The sequence below is a fragment of the Eleutherodactylus coqui genome, chromosome 4 (assembly GCF_035609145.1).
Source record: "Eleutherodactylus coqui strain aEleCoq1 chromosome 4, aEleCoq1.hap1, whole genome shotgun sequence".
Taxonomy (NCBI): Eukaryota; Metazoa; Chordata; class Amphibia; order Anura; family Eleutherodactylidae; genus Eleutherodactylus; species Eleutherodactylus coqui.
In genome coordinates this window covers 51040921-51059148 of record NC_089840.1, presented here as the reverse complement: position 1 = coordinate 51059148, position 18228 = coordinate 51040921, and the positions used below count along the sequence as shown (strand labels likewise).

The 18228-nt window shown below is 46.8% G+C and overlaps 1 protein-coding gene across 1 annotated transcript in view; it reads left to right on the top strand.

Moving 5' to 3' along the window:
• Nucleotides 1–427: 427 nt before the first annotated feature.
• TMPRSS3 (transmembrane serine protease 3) overlaps nt 428–18228 on the top strand; it is a 96340-nt gene continuing 78539 nt past the window's right edge. The window contains exons 1-3 of the mRNA XM_066598567.1: nt 428–550; nt 8445–8561; nt 11066–11182. Coding sequence (XP_066454664.1) covers nt 8492–8561; nt 11066–11182 — 187 coding nt within the window. The 5' untranslated portion in view covers nt 428–550; nt 8445–8491. The remainder of the gene's footprint in view (nt 551–8444; nt 8562–11065; nt 11183–18228) is intronic.

Below are 18228 nucleotides of genomic sequence, written 5' to 3'. Positions count from 1 at the left end.
CAGTCCTAAGCTCTTGCTCACGACCTGAAGGTTTTGAGCTCAATCTCTTCATGGTTCAGGTAGCTGGCTCAAGGTTGGGCTGCCATTCTTCCAAGGTCAATAAAATCAGTACTCAGCTTGCTGGGGGGGGGGCGATAAATAAATTACCTGAAAGCGCTGTGGAATATGTTGGCACTGTCCCTTTCCCTTCCCATGACTAGGGATGTAAGTCAAACCAGAATGCCATGTACAGATAGCTCTTACAGGGTTCTTTCTCCCTATCAGTGCCAGTAGGCTTCTGGTTGAACCCTGGTCATGGTTCTAGCCAACCCATTGTTTTTTATTGACCAATTTTTGTTGATTTTGATTTCCTTTAACTTTTGTTAAAGTTTTTAACAATGTCCCACAATAAATCTGCTTGTTTTCCAGGCTCCAGAGGAAGCTCCGGCCTCGGGTAGTCTAGAAATCGTGTCCGTTTCAGAAGAAGAACTGCCAGTCGTGGATATTGCCTTCTCTTACTTTAGATTTTTCCTAACAAAAACAAAAGTGGATCCTGGAGAAAACAGATCGGGTAAGACACGGCCCTGAACGCATTACGTTATGAGAACATGGGCCAGAATGAACACATGTGGAACCAAGGTCCAATATGGAGCAGGATAAACCAATGAAATAGAAAGTTGGTGCAGTCATTATAGCAAAATCTATCTCCAAACGTCATAAGCAGATGGGTAGCAAGTTGTCAACCAAAGTAATGCTTAGCTCCCCGGCTCAGGGGTGCAACAAAAAGCCGGAACAGCAAGAAACAGCAGTCACTGATTGTCAGAAGGAAACTCCATTAGTGGAGGCAGGGGACCTCAGTACCAGCCCTCATTAGCCCAGGACCAGAACAAAATATATCCCATGAAGCAGGGAACGATATATAAAACAGTTAAAGAGGTTTCCCCGAAATGACACTTAAAACGACCCTCTAAGCCTGGAGAAAAAAATACGGCTTCTCTGACTACCTGATGCAAACTGTACATAAGTATACATTGGTGGTCCAAGACACTACATGCTACTCTGACTGGCCAGCGCTGCCCATGTGAGCTCACTGGTCAATCCAAGCAGTGTGGAGTGTCTTAGACTAATTATGTACACTAATACACAGTCAGGCAGTCAGAGAATCGGTACAGCCATCTTAGTTACTACAGGACTGGAGGGTTGCTTTAATACCAACAATAGAGCATAGGTGATATAGTAAATATCTGATCACTAGGACACCCACTAATCACGAGATGGGGAGACTTCTGTCCCCGTGAATAAGGGATAAGTGTTGATTCTAGAAAAACCCCTTCAAAAGGATATTTCCACCTAAACAAATTATGCCATACTTAATTGATGGATGCAGGTCTCACCTCTGGGACCTAACTCCAGAATGAGGGTCCTCCAACCATCTTGATAAGGCAGCTTCTGGCCGCCACATCCCAGTACCAGACGAATGGAGAGGTATATGTGTATGTGCATGGCTCTCTACATTCACTTCTATGGAAGTTAGCCAAGCAAATGTACGCAACAGTTTCCGTCAGTCCCATAGAAGGCAAATGTAGAGTCCCACACACATGAACAGCCACTTCTCCATCTTCCACCAGGATCTGGCATCTTCACCATGCAGGATAAGGGATCTCCATTATGGAGAAAAGTGTGGGTCCCAGATGTGGGACTTGCATTTATCTGACATTTATGGGATATCCTGTGATAGAAATAAATGTCTAAGATGGGAATACCCATTTAGGCCTTAGTCAGACGGGCGTTTTTTCGCGCGATTTGCGGATCGCATGACGGATGCGCATCCGCAAATCGCATGACCGGTGCGCGCAAGTCGCCCGCAAATCGCCCGAAAATCTGCTCCTAGCCGCGTTTCATTAGAAACGGGCCGGAGCTGTCCAGCGCATTGCATTCAATGGAGACGGCAATACAGCCGTCTCCATTGAAAGCAATGCGCTGCGGGCGAGCCCGGGATGAATTGTCGGTAAGGGCTTAAATATATAAGCCCTTACCTGCAATTCATCCTAAAATGTGTAAAAATAAAAAAAAATTGTATACTCACCTTCTGCAGGCAGCCAGAGCTCCGCGCGGCCGTCCTGCAGTGGGTGTGAAGGGGGTGTAAGTCAGACCTGCCCCCTGATTGGCTCAGCGCTGAGCCAATCAGAGGCATGCCTCACTCACACCCATTCATGAATTCATGAATGGATGTGAGTCAGACCTGCCCCTGATTGGCTCAGCGCTGAGAGGCAGCAGTCACTCACCCATTCATGAATTCATGAATGGGTGTGTGAGTATTTTCAGCCTCTGATTGGTCAGGGCTGTGACCAATCAGAGGCAGATCATTCAGCAGGCGGGGATTTTAAAGCCCCGTCGGCTGAATAGTGCCAAGAAGCAGTTCAGGAGAACTGACAGCGGCCGCGGCTGGACTCCGGCTGCAGCGGAAAGGTGAGTATACAATTTTTTTTTATTTTAACACATTTTAGGATGAATTGCCGGGAAGGGCTTATATATTTAACCCCTTCCCGACAATTCACCCCGCGCACGCCGGCAGCCCATTGCTTTCAATGGAGCGGCTGTATTGCCGCTCCATTGAATTCAATGGGCAAACATCGTTCTTCTCTGCCACAGCTGTTACAGCTGTGGCAGAGAAGAATGATTTGTCTTCTATATGTTCTCAATGGGGTCGGCGCTGCTGCCGCCGGCCCCATTGAGCGCATATACAGAAGAGAACAGGAATCGCAGATCGCAGATAGGTGCGATCTGCGATTTTTTGTTCTATAATTTATCGGACGAGCGCATAAAAAGCGCTCATGTGTCCGATACCATTGCAAAGCAATGGTTTTAAAAAATCGCCGGACGCATGCGCATGCACAAATCGTGGCTAAAAACGCCTGTCTGACTAAGGCCTAAGGGCGCCCACCCTCTGGCGTTTGCAATTTTCGTGCGTGAAAAGCGCCGCATTTTCGCGGCGTTTTTCCCGCGTTTTCCGCACGTTTTTTGCCGCATTTTCGCGGCTTTTCCATTAATTTCATTGACTTTCATGGGTGCATTAGGAGAAAAATAAGGACACATATGCAACTGACAGTTCCTATGTTAAAAAACGCAACGCAACGCAAAAAAAAACGCCAGTGGACAGGAGTACATTCAATTCTAATTGCTCTTGAGAAAAAACGCAAAGCGCAAAGAAAAAAAAATCGCCAGTGGGTGGGCGCCCTTAAAGGGAACCTGTCACCGGCTTCATGCTCCTCAAACCACAAACAACATGAACCAAGGATAGGTATGCACAATGCCCCATGTATATATTATTCTGAAACGCCATGGCACTTCAGAGTTAACATACTTTGAAGTTTGACCCAGAATGGGCCTCAGAGTCAAAGAGGCCACAGCAAGTTGACTGACAGTTCTCACCCTATAAACTATACACAAAAGGGAAGATAGATGTCCGTCTACATGATGCGGGCGAGGAGAAGCTGGTGCAGTCCACCTCTTTCCAAGTCAAAATTCAAAGTGTGTTTATTCTAAAAGCGTTTCAGAATAACACATACAAGGGGGCAATGGGTATACCTGTGCCAGGTTCATGCTGCCCATGGTTTGGGCAGCATAAACCTGGTAAGAGTTTCCCTTTAAACCACTTTTCTTTGAGTCTTCAATGCCAATCTTTAACCAACTGTCAAAGCATGATAATAAAGTCCATACATTTTCAAGATCCACAGTCCAAGTGGGCCAACAGAAGAGGATACCCTGTGGTGGGTCAGCAGAATCGAGGTGAAGGAACACAAGAGGGGAGATAATCTGCAACCTTTGGTTTAGAATGGCAAAGGAGTTAATGATAATGGCCTGCAGCAGAGAAATGTACCTATCATATAATTGAGAATTGTTATAGAGGTGACAGCTGGTTTTCCAATATTCTGCAGTCTGTCTGCAGCCACCACTAGGGGGAGCTCACTGCATAGAGAATTATACAGCCACCACTAAGAGGAGCTCACTGCATGCAAATTTATGCAGCCACCACTAGGGGGAGCCCATAGTATATATCACTAGAGGGAGCGCTTTACATACAGATTTATACAGCTGCCACTAGAGGGAGCTCACTATATACAGATTTATACAGACATTAATAGGGGGAGGTTACTGCATAGAGAATTATTCAACCCCCACTAGGAGAATCCTACTGTATACAGATTTATACAAATACCAATAGAGGGAGATCTCTACATACAGATTTATAAAACCACCACTAGGGGGAGCCTACTGTATATGGATTTATACAACTACCTCTAGGGGGAGCCTACTTGATTTAGATTTATACAACTACCACCAGAGGGAGCTCTCTGCATACAAATTAGATTTATAGAGCCACCACTAGGGGGAGCTGCCTAAATAGCAATTTATACAGACATGAATAAGGGAAGCTCAGTACGTAGAGATTTACGCAGCTACCACTAAGCTAAACAAGACATCAGTACACAGAAAGCCCCCACTAAAAATATATATTTTTTCATTTTACTTAGCGTTTTCTCCTAAACTGTTCAGCGGCAGCTAGGGAACCCCTCTAAGTTTGCCCGTGTATGATTGCTATGGATGTGCATTTACTAAAGTGGAGTTAGCCTATAACGTCCGATGGGAACCGACAACTTTTTATGACTTTCAGTAGAAACAGCTGAGTTATACAAGTGCTCATTCCCCTGTCCTGTGAGGTAACCTGACGGCTATAAATACAGATTTTGTTTTTATTTAGGTTCGGGGAATTGTTCGCTATCTTTAAATTGCTTCCCATTAATTTTCCAGCTGCTGCGTTTTATTGTCCTGTAATCTGCAGGGTATGAATATGCAGATGTTCATTTGCTTAAACTTGTAATTTTGCCAGAGGGAGAGAAAAAAAGCTGACTTCTTTATCCCTACCCATCTGTCCTGCCAGCTATTCTTCCTAATTATTGGAGAAAAATGCACCCGGAAACGTAGTTACAGCTTAGCAAAGCCAGCAGTCATTGACAATACATAGAAATACACACAATCAATGACAAAAAAAAACATATTGAGCACGTAACCTTTACATGCTCACACATACACAGATGTATAATGCAATGGAAAGTCTTCATATGGTAAATTGCAAAAGTAAACACACCCCTTGTAAGATCTGGTAGATTGACATATCAGAACATAATTAACAATGATGTATCCTCTAGGAAGCATTCAATTTGATCTCATGTGAAACATAGGATTTTGCATTGTCATTGTTTAGCCAAGCGCATTTCTACTTCCTTCAAAGTAAATCAAGACAGACTGGTAGCCATGGTAAATATTGATATAGTAAATATACACTATTGGACAAAAGTTTTTGAACACTTCAATTTTTCCAGTTATTGTTGACGTTAACAGGGTTCAAGTCAAGCAAATAAGATGAAATGGTTCAAAGGTACAATAGGAAGTTAAAAAACCTAAAAATCTCACATTTTAACCTGAAATGCAAAAATAGTCTGAATTTATTATTTTAACCAAGAGTTTTTTTTCCAGGGAACACATCAAGGACAGGAGCTCTGCAGCATAGAAAGCAAATTATGGTTTGAAATTGTGTGCAAACTATTCCTACAGGTGTCTCAACTTTTGATGCTTACTTTCAAACCCTCTGATTCTATATTAGCAGTGTTGGAACAAACTGCATTACAACACCCTCTAGGGCAGGATTTACTCATCAGTTTTACTCATCAAGACAGAGTGCATTGCAATTATAATGGCAAGAAAAATGCCTTTAACCAAAGAAGACAGACAATTATAACCCTTAGAAAGCCAAGTTGGCGGTCAGTACAATTTCCTATACTTTCAAAAGACACTTACAACCTGGAGGAAACTCTGACAGGAAGAGTTCTGGCAGACCAAAGGCCACTGCAAATTCAAACAAGTTTTTGAGAGTCAACAGTTTTCATGATCAGTGCCTTACAGCATAAAATCTTCAAGCGCAGCTTAATGCAGCAAAAAGTTTCAACTGTGAAGCAAAGACCTCTATATGTAGGTTTATCAGGTAGACTATCAGTAAGAAAGCTATTGCTAAGATTGCTAAATAAAAATAAAAGACTTGCCTGGGTCAAGCATCAGCGCCAGGGGACTACTGAAGAGTGGAAGAAGGTCTTATGGACTGATGAATCAAAATTTGGCATCTTTGGCACATCACGCAGGGTTTTTTGTTAAGTAGGTGAAAGGATGTTTGATGACACCAATTATCAAACAGGGAGGAGGAAGCGTGATGACCTGGAGCTCTTTTGCTGGATCCAGAGTTGGCAAGTAGCATGGGTTGACTGGTACACTGGACAAAAGGGCTGCCACAGACCCTCTGGTATACACCTAGAAGTTTGGGGGTTCATATTACAACAAAAACAATGATCAAAAACATACATCTAAAGTTTTGTCAGAAATATTTAAGATGACGTGAAGAAGCCGGTAGACTTCAAAGAATGGAATGGCACACTCAGTCTCCAGTCTTAAACCCCACTCAGCTTGTTTAGGATGAACTGGACAGAAGGGTGAAAGCAAAGTGCAGCACGGTTGTGGGAACTTCTGCAACAATGTTGGGAAGCAACTTCTGAACAATATCTGAATGCTATTATAGAAAGAATGTCTTGAAGAGCTAAAAATCTCGATTTAATTTGGTGAAACAAAATGAATCCATTTTTATTCATCTTCTCTTGTTTGTTTGTTCAATGCTTTCATTTCAGAGTACATTGGAGACTTCGTAAATATCTATGTAAATATCAATTACAAACTGAAAAAATGGAGGTGTTCTAAAACGGTTGACCAGTAGTCTATCACATTCTTTTTATTGTTTTACATATTCTAATTCTGAATATCACTCAATTCCACCTCATTATGAAATACATTTCTTCTATTCTCTCTATTACAGGAGGGGAAGAGACATCTGTTTCAAGCACATTTCTGGCTCTGAAATGACTTCTCTTGTGTCTGTCTTCCCTGTTATTCCCCTTCTTTGTGTCATTCAAAAAGATTCAACCTTTTCAACCTGAAGCATTTTTACTATATATGTCTGTATAAAAAAAAACCCATTGACTACACTATCTCATACCATAAAAAACTCATAATACAGTATATCAATGTATACCAGCCCAAAGTGTGTCCTTTTGGCAGCAGGCAAGCTGGTATGACATGTTTTTAACCTTTTCCAGCTTCATCTGTAATGAGCCAAGGCAGGAGGCTAGTGTCACAGTGGCTAACGTCTCTAACTCCCAACCGGTTGCACTACAGTGAACGATGCTATAGTGTAGCATAGTGCAGGTCCTCCAGGAGTCAGGAAGGGGTTAACAGAAAAACTTATTTTTATTGATGACTGTTGGCCACACTATATTGCTACCACCCTTTGCCCCTTTATTTTATAATATTTTTGATATTGTTCTTCTCTATTTTTGAATACTAAAGCATTTATATTTTAGGGGATATTACCGATGGTCATTTTTCGCTTTTGGCAATTAGAATTATGTTTATATAACCCGGAGTATTCCTAGGGCAATCTTACAATATATAGTTCACACCGAGAAATCTTTCTGGAGAAGAACAGTTTTGTCAATTACCAGGCTTTCTGTGCCTTTATTTAATGGGCAAACACCAGTGAATCTAACATTTCCAATCTAATTTTCATAATTGAAACACCGTTTGCCAATTTGCTCTTGAAGAAGTCATTAGCACAGAGGTTATTTTTGTCCATGGATGAAGAATATTTCCTCAATGTGCTCAATAAAAGGCATAAACAGTATAATTGTCCTGTGGTTATGAACTTCACTCTGACTATGCAGTTTAACATCTTTGCCTGGTTCCCTATGCTGTACTCCAATCTATCGACCCAGACTCAACTTTCTGACTAGGGCTTGCCTATCCTCAGTATTTCTGCTTGATTCAGATACTGTTAAGGGTACTTTATGCAAGATGATTATTGCCTGAATTCTTACTGGAAACAGCAAATTTGGGTGATGATTGTCCTATGTACACATGGCCACCAACAGGGTACTGAGCAAGAACTCGTTCACTTGTTGGAGTCACTTGGTTTTAAGCAAAAACGACCATGTAAGCACAGGAGGGATAGTCAGGCGATAGTCCATGGGATGGCTGTCCAGCGTTTATGCGCCTGACAGTTTTTTTGTGTAAATGGCCTTTACTAGACTGATCTTCGCTGTAAACTCTGCAAGACACCTGCCACCAATTGATAACTACTCCGGGGTCACAAATGTATACCTAAGGGTGAAAAGTGTGAGAATTGCTGAAACTTCATGCCCTGTTTCAGTCAGTGCCAAATTGGCTGCGGATTAGAGGTTCCACTATTTCAGTCCCATAGGAAGCAAGAACTGACGTCATGTGTGGATGCCCTCTAGATGTCTTCAGATGGTTCACAAACTTCCAGATTGTTTGTATATGTTTTTGAAATATTCGTTTCTTTACAGAGAACATAGAAAATGATGGATCCTCCAAGTGCCATCCCATCATCCCTATGAAATATCTCATTATCATCCTAGTCGTTGTCCTGGTTATTGCCCTGGTGATTGCTACTGGCCTGATTGGTGAGTGCTATTCATTATTCAGTGGCATCTCCATTAAATTGTCAAGGATTAAATGTTTTACAAGCCACTTGAAAGAAAGAATAGAGATGGTTAGCGGCTTCTTTTTCATTAAGCAAAGCAAGTTGACCTTTCTCACCTTCATTGTCTGACGGGCGCAATGAATGGCCGATGACTTGATAGCTTGTTTATCAGTGTATTAATGGCTTAATTGGACAGTAGACATTCATTATGTTGGATGAGTTTCATGCACTCTTCTACTTAGCGAAAATTCACTGTCTAACTGTGTCTAATGTCTGGTCCCTGTGCAATTCTAGAACGCATTAATCTTCCGCGGGTCTCCTCTCAAATCTGCTCGGTTCAAAACCAACTGCAGGCTGTCTAGTGGGCATTTGAGAAAATAGACTGCGTATCGATTAGGATTTTATACAGGACGTTTCAGTTACTTACTTTATAGCACTGAAGAACCCCTATTAGATATAAGCCTGTGAAGTTCATCCTCTTGATTGCTACCAGGGCCATTGTAATACACTAGTGGGTCCAGTGTGAAATTTTCATGAGTGCCCTCACACAAAATTTTTTCCCTCAAATGACAAAAGTTAATGGGGCAACTAAAACTTACTATATCTTATAGCAGTCAGAGCTGTAACACACACTGAAGGAAAACTGGTACAGTGGCTATGTTTCGCTCTATGGATAAAGCTGCCCTGTTTGCTGAAGTGTATGTGGTAAAAACTGCATTGGCTAAATCTCTTTTTTTTGTCGCAGTTTTGCCACATTTGCAGTAATAATGTAACCACTGCAAAAACCCAGTGGTTTTGCTGATCCAAACTGCCACTTGTAAATATAGCCTAATCCAGCATCAATCTGTTATGATCAGCAGGAGGTCTGAGTTTGTTCTTGGGGCACTTCCTATGACCCGTTGAAGCGGATCAGCTGTCCACATCGTTCAGCCTCATTACAGAGATGAACATTTGATTGGTTAGCCTGTCTTTAAATACTTTTGGTTTCAGCAGTGTGGTGAGTTTGATAGCTGTGACAATATGTGCTGCAGTTCTAGTCTGTTCTGTCAGTGTATCTTGTTCTTTGGTTATTCCTAGTCCAGTCTGTGTGTCCTAGTCTTTGTTTTTTCTCATATTCGTTGTTTATTTCTGTCTGTCTTGGTTCATATTTCAGCATTTCCTATTTGCTTTTTGCCTGCATCCTATTGCCTTCTTGTTTTCAAAGATAGTGTTTAGACAGAGATGGCAGTATGGATAACTGAGAGCAATTTAGGGGCAGTGGTGTCTGATTGTGTGGGACAGTGTTAGGGCTCCTTCACACGGGCGTTGCGATTTCTGTCCAGCCGCAGCGCAGCCGAAAATCGCTTGAATGACATGCAGCCATGACCAAGTCACAGCTGCATCTCCCGTTTAAGCGCCAGTTCAGATGGTCCGGATGCGGCAAGTATTTGCAGCAACCTGGAATATCATCGGGCAGAGAGAGAGTTTAGCTCTGCTACACTCGCTCCCCCCCTCCGCTGCTAGCCGGCTGATGGCAATGGAAGGGGGCAGGAGCTAGTGTGCTAAACTCCCGCCCCTTGCCGGCTGCCTGCAATGGGAGGGGGCATGGCAGAAGCTAGTGTGCTAATCTCCCACCTGTCCCTTTGCTGACAGCCGGCAAGGGGCAGAGAGGGAGAGAGAGTTTAGCAGAGCCGCTGTTAAACTCCCTACCTCCTCCCTTTTCCGGCAGCTCTCATAGGCTCCCATTGGATTCTACGGGACCGGCTGGCATACTCCGGCTGAAAAAAAAGGTCCAGACCTATCTTTTCTGTCTGGCGTAAAAATGGAATGTGCACCATATGCAGACGGCTGTTTTCAGACGGCTGTTTTTACGCACCGGAAAATCACCTATCTGAACTGATGCATTGGGATCACGTTCGTGTGAATAAAGCCTTAGGTAGAGATTAGGAAAAGACGTAGAGAGAGCTAGCACTAGGGGCAGCATTACTCTGGTTGTTATTTTGGTTGCATACTATCTACTCCAGTCTTCACAGAAATGTCTTCTTTATCATCACCATCATTCTCCAGTTACCACCATCCTCTGCTCCTCATCTAATGGTGAGCTCCATTTCTGTTTTACTGTGTTCTTATGTGCTTCATATCAATATATCTCCCGATATCTGGTTGCTACACTATTTGGCTCTACCGTAAGTCCTGGAGTTATCTGAGTACTGGGAGACATGGTTAGTACCCAGAAGAGGTAACTACTAAAACTGAATGCATACCATGTTTACTTGTAGTTCATTGAGTCCTTCTTTTCATGTAGATGAGTTCCCCATACACAAACCTTCTAAGCCTGCAGAGGGCTTATGCTTTTACATAGCAGCCAATCTCAACAAGAAGAGCTGCAGCATAACGTGTGAAGGAGAACATGTCGGAGTTGGAGCTCATGTCCCTCCCCATGAGCCACATGTAGCAGTACATGAAATGGTAGATAATAAGTCTATATTTTAATTTCTTTTCTAGTTCATTATACATGTCCTGGGAAGTTACGCTGCCAATCCTCTTCCAAATGTATCCTCAAGTCCAAACGCTGTGACGGAGTTTATGACTGTCCAGATGGAGATGATGAAATCAGATGTGGTAATCTTAAGTCTAGCTGTTTAATCATTTTTCACCAGAGAGGTTGTTTTTTCAGATTTACCATATTATTTAATATTGTAGAACTACAATCATACTGAGGATTTCTTTTATACTTACTCTGCTCACAACTATTTGAGATATACAAAAACAGTTTTACTATCAACCTCCTGACTATATGTAGATACTAGAGATGAGCGAGCACCAAAATGCTCGGGTGCTCGTTACTCGGGACGCAAATTTTGCGATGCTCGAGGGTTCGTTTCGAATAACGAACCCCATTGAAGTCAATGGGCGACTCGAGCATTTTTGTATATCACCGATGCTCGCTAAGGTTTCCATTTGTGAAAATCTGGGCAATTCAAGAAAGTGATGGGAACGACACAGCAACGGATAGGGCAGGTGAGGGGCTACATGTTGGGCTGCATCTCAAGTTCCCAGGTCCCACTATTAAGCCACAATAGCGGCAAGAGTGGGCCCCCCCCTCCCAACAATTTTTACTTCTGAAAAGCCCTCATTAGCAATGCATACCTTAGCTAAGCACCACACTACCTCCAACAAAGCACAATCACTGCCTGCATGACACTCCGCTGCCACTTCTCCTGGGTTACATGCTGCCCAACCCCCCTCCCTCCGCACGACCCAGTGTCCACAGCACACACCAAATTGTCCCTGCGCAGCCTTCAGCTGCCCTCATGCCACACCACCCTCATGTCTATTTATAAGTGCTCTGCCATGAGGAGGAACCGCAGGCACACACTGCAGAGGGTTGGCACGGCTAGGCAGCGACCCTCTTTAAAAGGGGCGGGGCGATAGCCCACAATGCTGTACAGAAGCAATGAGAAATCCAATCCTGGGCCACCTCCATCAGGAGCTGCACACGTGGGCATAGCAATGGGGAACCCATGTGCCACACACTATTCATTCTGTCAAGGTGTCTGCATGCCCCAGTCAGACCGGGGTTTTTTATAAATAGTCACAGGAGGTACAACTCCGCAATGGGAATTCCGTGTGCACCCACAGCATAGGTGGCTCCCTGGAACCCACCGGCGGCACATAAATATATCCCATTGCAGTGCCCAGCACAGCTGAGGTAATGTCATGTTTAATGCAGGTGGGCTTCGGCCCACACTGCATGCCCCAGTCAGACTGGGGTTCTTTAGAAGTGGACAACTCCGTGTGGACCGACAGCATGGGTGGGTGCCAGGAAGCCACCGGCGGTACATAAATATATCCCATTGCAGTGCCCAGCACAGCTGAGGTAATGTCATGTTTAATGCAGGTGGGCTTCGGCCCACACTGCATGCCCCAGTCAGACTGGGGTTCTTTAGAAGTGGACACATGCATTTACAACTCCGTGTGGACCGACAGCATGGGTGGGTGCCAGGAAGCCACCGGCGGTACATAAATATATCCCATTGCATTGCCCTGCACAGCTGAGGTAACGTCAGATAAAATACAGGTGGGCTTCGGCCCACACTGCATGCCCCAGTCAGACCGGGGTTTTTAATACATAGACACAGGCAGGTACAACTCCCTAATGTGAGGTCCGTGTGGACCGACAGCATGGGTGGCTCCCTGGAACCCACTGGCGGTACAAAAATATATCCCATTGCAGTGCCCTGGACAGCAAAGCTAACGTCTGATTAAATCCAGGTGGGCTTTGGCCCAAACTGCATGCCCCAGTCAGGCTCGAGTTTTTATAAGTATACACAGGTACGTACATCTCCCTAATGGGAAGTCCATGTGGACCGACAGCATGGGTGGGTCCCAGGAAGCCACCAACGGTACATAAATATATCCCATTGCAGTGCCCAGCACAGCTGATGTAACGTCAGCTTTAATGCAAGTGGGCAAAAAATTAATTGGATTACACTGTTGGCGAGGGCCCAAAAAAATTGGTGTACCAACAGTACTAATGTACCTCAGAAAAATTGCCCATGCCCAACCAAGAGGGCAGGTGAAACCCATTAAAGGAGATGTCCCGCGGCAGCAAGTGGGTCTATACACTTCTGTATGGCCATAATAATGCACTTTGTAATGTACATTGTGCATTAATTATGAGCCATACAGAAGTTATAAAAAGTTTTATACTTACCTGCTCCGTTGCTGGCGTCCTCGTCTCCATGGTGCCGACTAATTTTTGGCCTCCGATGGCCAAATTAGCCGCGCTTGCGCAGTCCAGGTCTTCTCCTGTTCTCTATGGGGCTCCGTGTAGCTCCGTGTAGCTCCGCCCCGTCACGTGCCGATTCCAGCCAATCAGGAGGCTGGAATCGGCAGTGGACCGCACAGAAGAGCTGCGGTCCACGAAGGTAGAAGATCCCGGCGGCCATCTTCAGCGGTAAGTATTGAAGTCACCGGACCGCCGGGATTCAGGTAAGCGCTGTGCGGGTGGTTTTTTTAACCCCTGCATCGGGGTTGTCTCGCGCCGAACGGGGGGGGGGGTTTAAAAAAAAAAAACCCGTTTCGGCGCGGGACATCTCCTTTAATCGCTTTGGTTAATGTGGCTTAATTTGTAACTAGGCCTGGAGGCAGCCCAGTTAAAATAAAAATTGGTTCAGGTGCAAGTTTCAACGCTTACATGAGCATTGAAACGTATAAAAATTGTTTACAAAAATTATATGACTGAGCCTTGTGGGCCTAAGAAAAATTGCCCATTCGGCGTGATTACGTGAGGTTTCAGGAGGAAGAGCAGGAGGAGGAGGATGAATAGAATACACAGATTGATGAAGCTAAACACCCTCTCTGACAAGACGCTAGCCGCAGGACAAGCAAGCACCTCCAGGGCATACAGCACGAGTTCAGGCCACGTGTCCAGCTTCGACACCCAGTAGTTGTAGGGGGCAGAGGCGTCACGGAGGACGGTCGTGCGATCGGCTACGTACTCCCTCACCATCCTTTTACAGTTCTCCCGCCGACTCAGCCTTGACTGGGGAGCGGTGACACAGTCTTGCTGGGGAACCAGAAAGCTGTCAAAGTCCTTAGAGAGTGTTCCCCTGCCTGTGCTGTACATGCTGCCTGATCTCTGCGCCTCCCCTGCTACCTGGCCCTCGGAACTGCGCCTTCGGCCACTAGCGCTGTCGGATGGGAATTTTACCATCAGTTTGTCCGCCAGGGTCCTGTGGTATAGCATCACTCTCGAACCCCTTTCCTCTTCGGGTATGAGAGTGGAAAGGTTCTCCTTATACCGTGGGTCGAGCAGTGTGTACACCCAGTAATCCATAGTGGCCAGAATGCATGTAACGTGAGGGTCACGAGAAAGGCAGCCTAACATGAAGTCAGCCATGTGTGCCAGGGTACCTGTATGCAACACATGGCTGTCCTCACTAGGAAGATCACTTTCAGGATCCTCCTCCTCCTCCTCAGGCCATACACGCTGAAAGGATGACAGGCAAGAAGCATGGGTACCCTCAGCAGTGGGCCAAGCTGTCTCTTCCCCCTCCTCCTCATCCTCCTCATGCTCCTCCTCCTCCTCCTCAACGCGCTGAGATATAGACAGGAGGGTGCTCTGACTATCCAGCGACATACTGCCTTCCCCCACCTCCGTTTCCGAGCGCAAAGCGTCTGCCTTTATGCTTTGCAGGGAACTTCTCAAGAGGCATAGCAGAGGAATGGTGACGCTAATGATTGCAGCATCGCCGCTCACCATCTGGGTAGACTCCTCAAAGTTTCCAAGGACCTGGCAGATGTCTGCCAACCAGGCCCACTCTTCTGTAAAGAATTGAGGAGGCTGACTCCCACTGCGCCGCCCATGTTGGAGTTGGTATTCCACTATAGCTCTACGCTGCTCATAGAGCCTGGCCAACATGTGGAGCGTAGAGTTCCACTGTGTGGGAACGTCGCACAGCAGTCGGTGCACTGGCAGATGAAACCGATGTTGCAGGGTGAGCAGGGTGGCAGCGTCCGTGTGGGACTTGCGGAAATGTGCGCAGAGCCGGCGCACCTTTCCGAGCAGGTCTGACAAGCGCGGGTAGCTTTTCAGAAAGCGCTGAACCACCAAATTAAAGACGTGGGCCAGGCATGGCACGTGCGTGAGGCTGCCGAGCTGCAGAGCCGCCACCAGGTTACGGCCGTTGTCATACACGACCATGCCCGGTTGGAGGCTCAGCGGCGCAAGCCAACGGTCGGTCTGCTCTGTCAGACCCTGCAGCAGTTCGTGGGCCGTGTGCCTCTTCTCTCCTAAGCTGAGTAGTTTCAGCACGGCCTACTGACGCTTGCCCGCCGCTGTGCTGCCGTGCCGCGCGACACCGACTGCTGGCGTCGTGCTGCTGCTGACACATCTTGATTGCGAGACAGAGGTTGCGTAGGAGGAGGAGGAGGAGGAGGGTGGTTTAGTGGAGGAAGCATACACCGCCGCAGATACCACCACCGAGCTGGGGCCCGCAATTCTGGGGGTGGGTAGGACGTGAGCGGTCCCAGGCTCTGACTCTGTCCCAGCCTCCACTAAATTCACCCAATGTGCCGTCAGGGAGATATAGTGGCCCTGCCCGCCTGTGCTTGTCCACGTGTCCGTTGTTAAGTGGACCTTGGCAGTAACCACGTTGGTGAGGGCGCGTACAATGTTGCGGGAGACGTGGTCGTGCAGTGCTGGGACGGCACATCGGGAAAAGTAGTGGCGACTGGGAACTGAGTAGCGCGGGGCCGCCGCCGCCATCATACCTTTGAAAGCCTCCATTTCCACAACCCCATACGGCAGCATTTCCAGGCTGATAAATTTGGCTATGTGCACGTTTAACGCTTGAGCGTGTGGGTGCGTGGCGGCGTACTTGCGCTTGCGCTCAAACACTTGCGCTAGCGACGGCTGAACGGTGCACTGAGAGACATTGGTGGATGGGGCCGAGGACAGCGGAGGTGAGGGTGTGGGTGCAGGCCAGGAGACGGTAGTGCCTGTGTCCTGAGAGGGGGGTTGGATCTCAGTGGCAGGTTGGGGCAAAGGGGGAGAGGCAGCAGTGCAAACTGGAGGCGGTGAACGACCTTCGTCCCACCTTGTGGGGTGCTTGGCCATCATATGTCTGCGCATGCTGGTGGTGGTGAGGCTGGTGGTGGTGGCTCCCCGGCTGATCTTGGCGCGACAAAGGTTGCACACCGCTGTTCGTCGGTCGTCTGCACTCTCAGTAAAAAACTGCCAGACCTTTGAGCACCTCGGCCTCTGCAGGGTGGCATGGCGCGAGGGGGCGCTTTGGGAAACAGTTGGTGGATTATTCGGTCTGGCCCTGCCTCTACCCCTGGCCACCGCACTGCCTCTTCCAACCTGCCCTGCTGCTGCACTTGCCTCCCCCTCTGAAGACCTGTCCTCAGTAGGCGTAGCAAACCAGGTGGGGTCAGTTACCTCATCGTCCTGCTGCTCTTCCTCCGAATCTTCTGTGCGCTCCTCCCTCGGACTTACTCCAATTACTACTACCTGAGTGATAGACAACTGTGTCTCATCGTCATCGTCCTCCTCACCCACTGAAAGCTCTTGAGACAGTTGCCGGAAGTCCCCAGCCTCATCACCCGGACCCTGGGAACTTTCCAAAGGTTGGGCATCGGTCACAACAAACTCCTCCAGTGGGAGAGGATTCGGAACCATTGCTGCCCATTCTGGGTAGGGGCCCGAGAACAGTTCCTGGGAGTCTGCCTGCTCCTCAGAATGTGTCATTGTAATGGAGTGAGGAGGCTGGGAGGAAGGAGGAGCAGCAGCCAGAGGATTCAGAGTTGCAGCAGTGGACGGCGCAGAACTCTGGGTGGTCGATAGATTGCTGGATGCACTTTCTGCCATCCACGACAGGACCTGCTCATACTGCTCAGTTTCTAATAAAGGTCTACCGCGTGGACCCATTAATTGTGAGATGAATGTGGGGACGCCAGAAACGTGCCTCTCTCCTAATCCCGCAGCAGTCGGCTGCGATACACCTGGATCAAGAGCTTGGCCTGTGCCCACACCCTGACTTGGTCCTCCGCGTCCTCGCCCGCGTCCACGTCCTCTAGGCCTACCCTTACCCCTCAGCATGGTGTATTACCAGTAGTGCAGAAACAGAACGCTGTAATTAAATGTGCCGCTTATTGGCCTGTTGTTTGAGGCTGACTTCGCTTACGGAACGCACAGCAGAGCCAGGAATTTTGCTCAAGCCTGCTGTAACACTTAGCTGGCTGCGTATTAATTAGGACAACTACCCCCAGCAGAGACGCAGTACACTGAGGACGGTCACAGGCAGTCCAAATAGAAAGTTTTTTCCCAAATTGTTTTGGAAAAGCCCACTGCCTATATAGACAGTATATCTGTCACTTTCCCTGCCTCACCACTACTGGCCCTGGACTATGTAAAATTACTGCAGACTGAGGACGCAATGCTCTGCACGGCCGATATACAAAAAAAAAAAGTGTGCAACGATGCAAAAAGCAGCCTCAACAGTACTGCACACAGTCAGATGTGGCCCTAAGAAGGACCGTTGGGGTTCTTGAAGCCTAAAATCACTCCTAACACTCTCCCTATAGCAGCTCCACCATCAGCAGCACTTTCCCTGAGCTATGTCAGAATGCATCTGTGGCGAGCTGTGGGAGAGCCGATTTATATACTCGGGTGACACCTGATCTCGCCAGCCACTCACTGCAGGGGGGTGGTATAGGGCTTGAACGTCGCAGGGGGAAGTTGTAATGCCTTCCCTGTCTTTCTATTGGCCAGAAAAGCGCGCTAACGTCTCAGAGATGAAAGTGAAAGTAACTCGAACATCGCGTGGTGCTCGGCTCTTGTAACGAGCATCTTGAACACGCTAATACTCGAACGAGTATCAAGCTCGGACGAGTACGTTCGCTCATCACTAGTAGATACATGAACAGAAATGGTCATATGAATTTGCCTCTGTACTGTATAGACTTGTTTTACAACAAGAAGAGGCATAAGAAGATATAGTATACCACAACAGAAGTAGTCATAGAACAGAGCAAGACAGGCAAAAAATAGTTCGCAACACAGATCAGGCCAAGGGTCAGGGCAGGCAGTGACAAAGAAAGTGTAGTCAAGTAATAAACAAAGGTCAGGACTGGAGGTGTCAGGAAAGCTGGATAGTTTA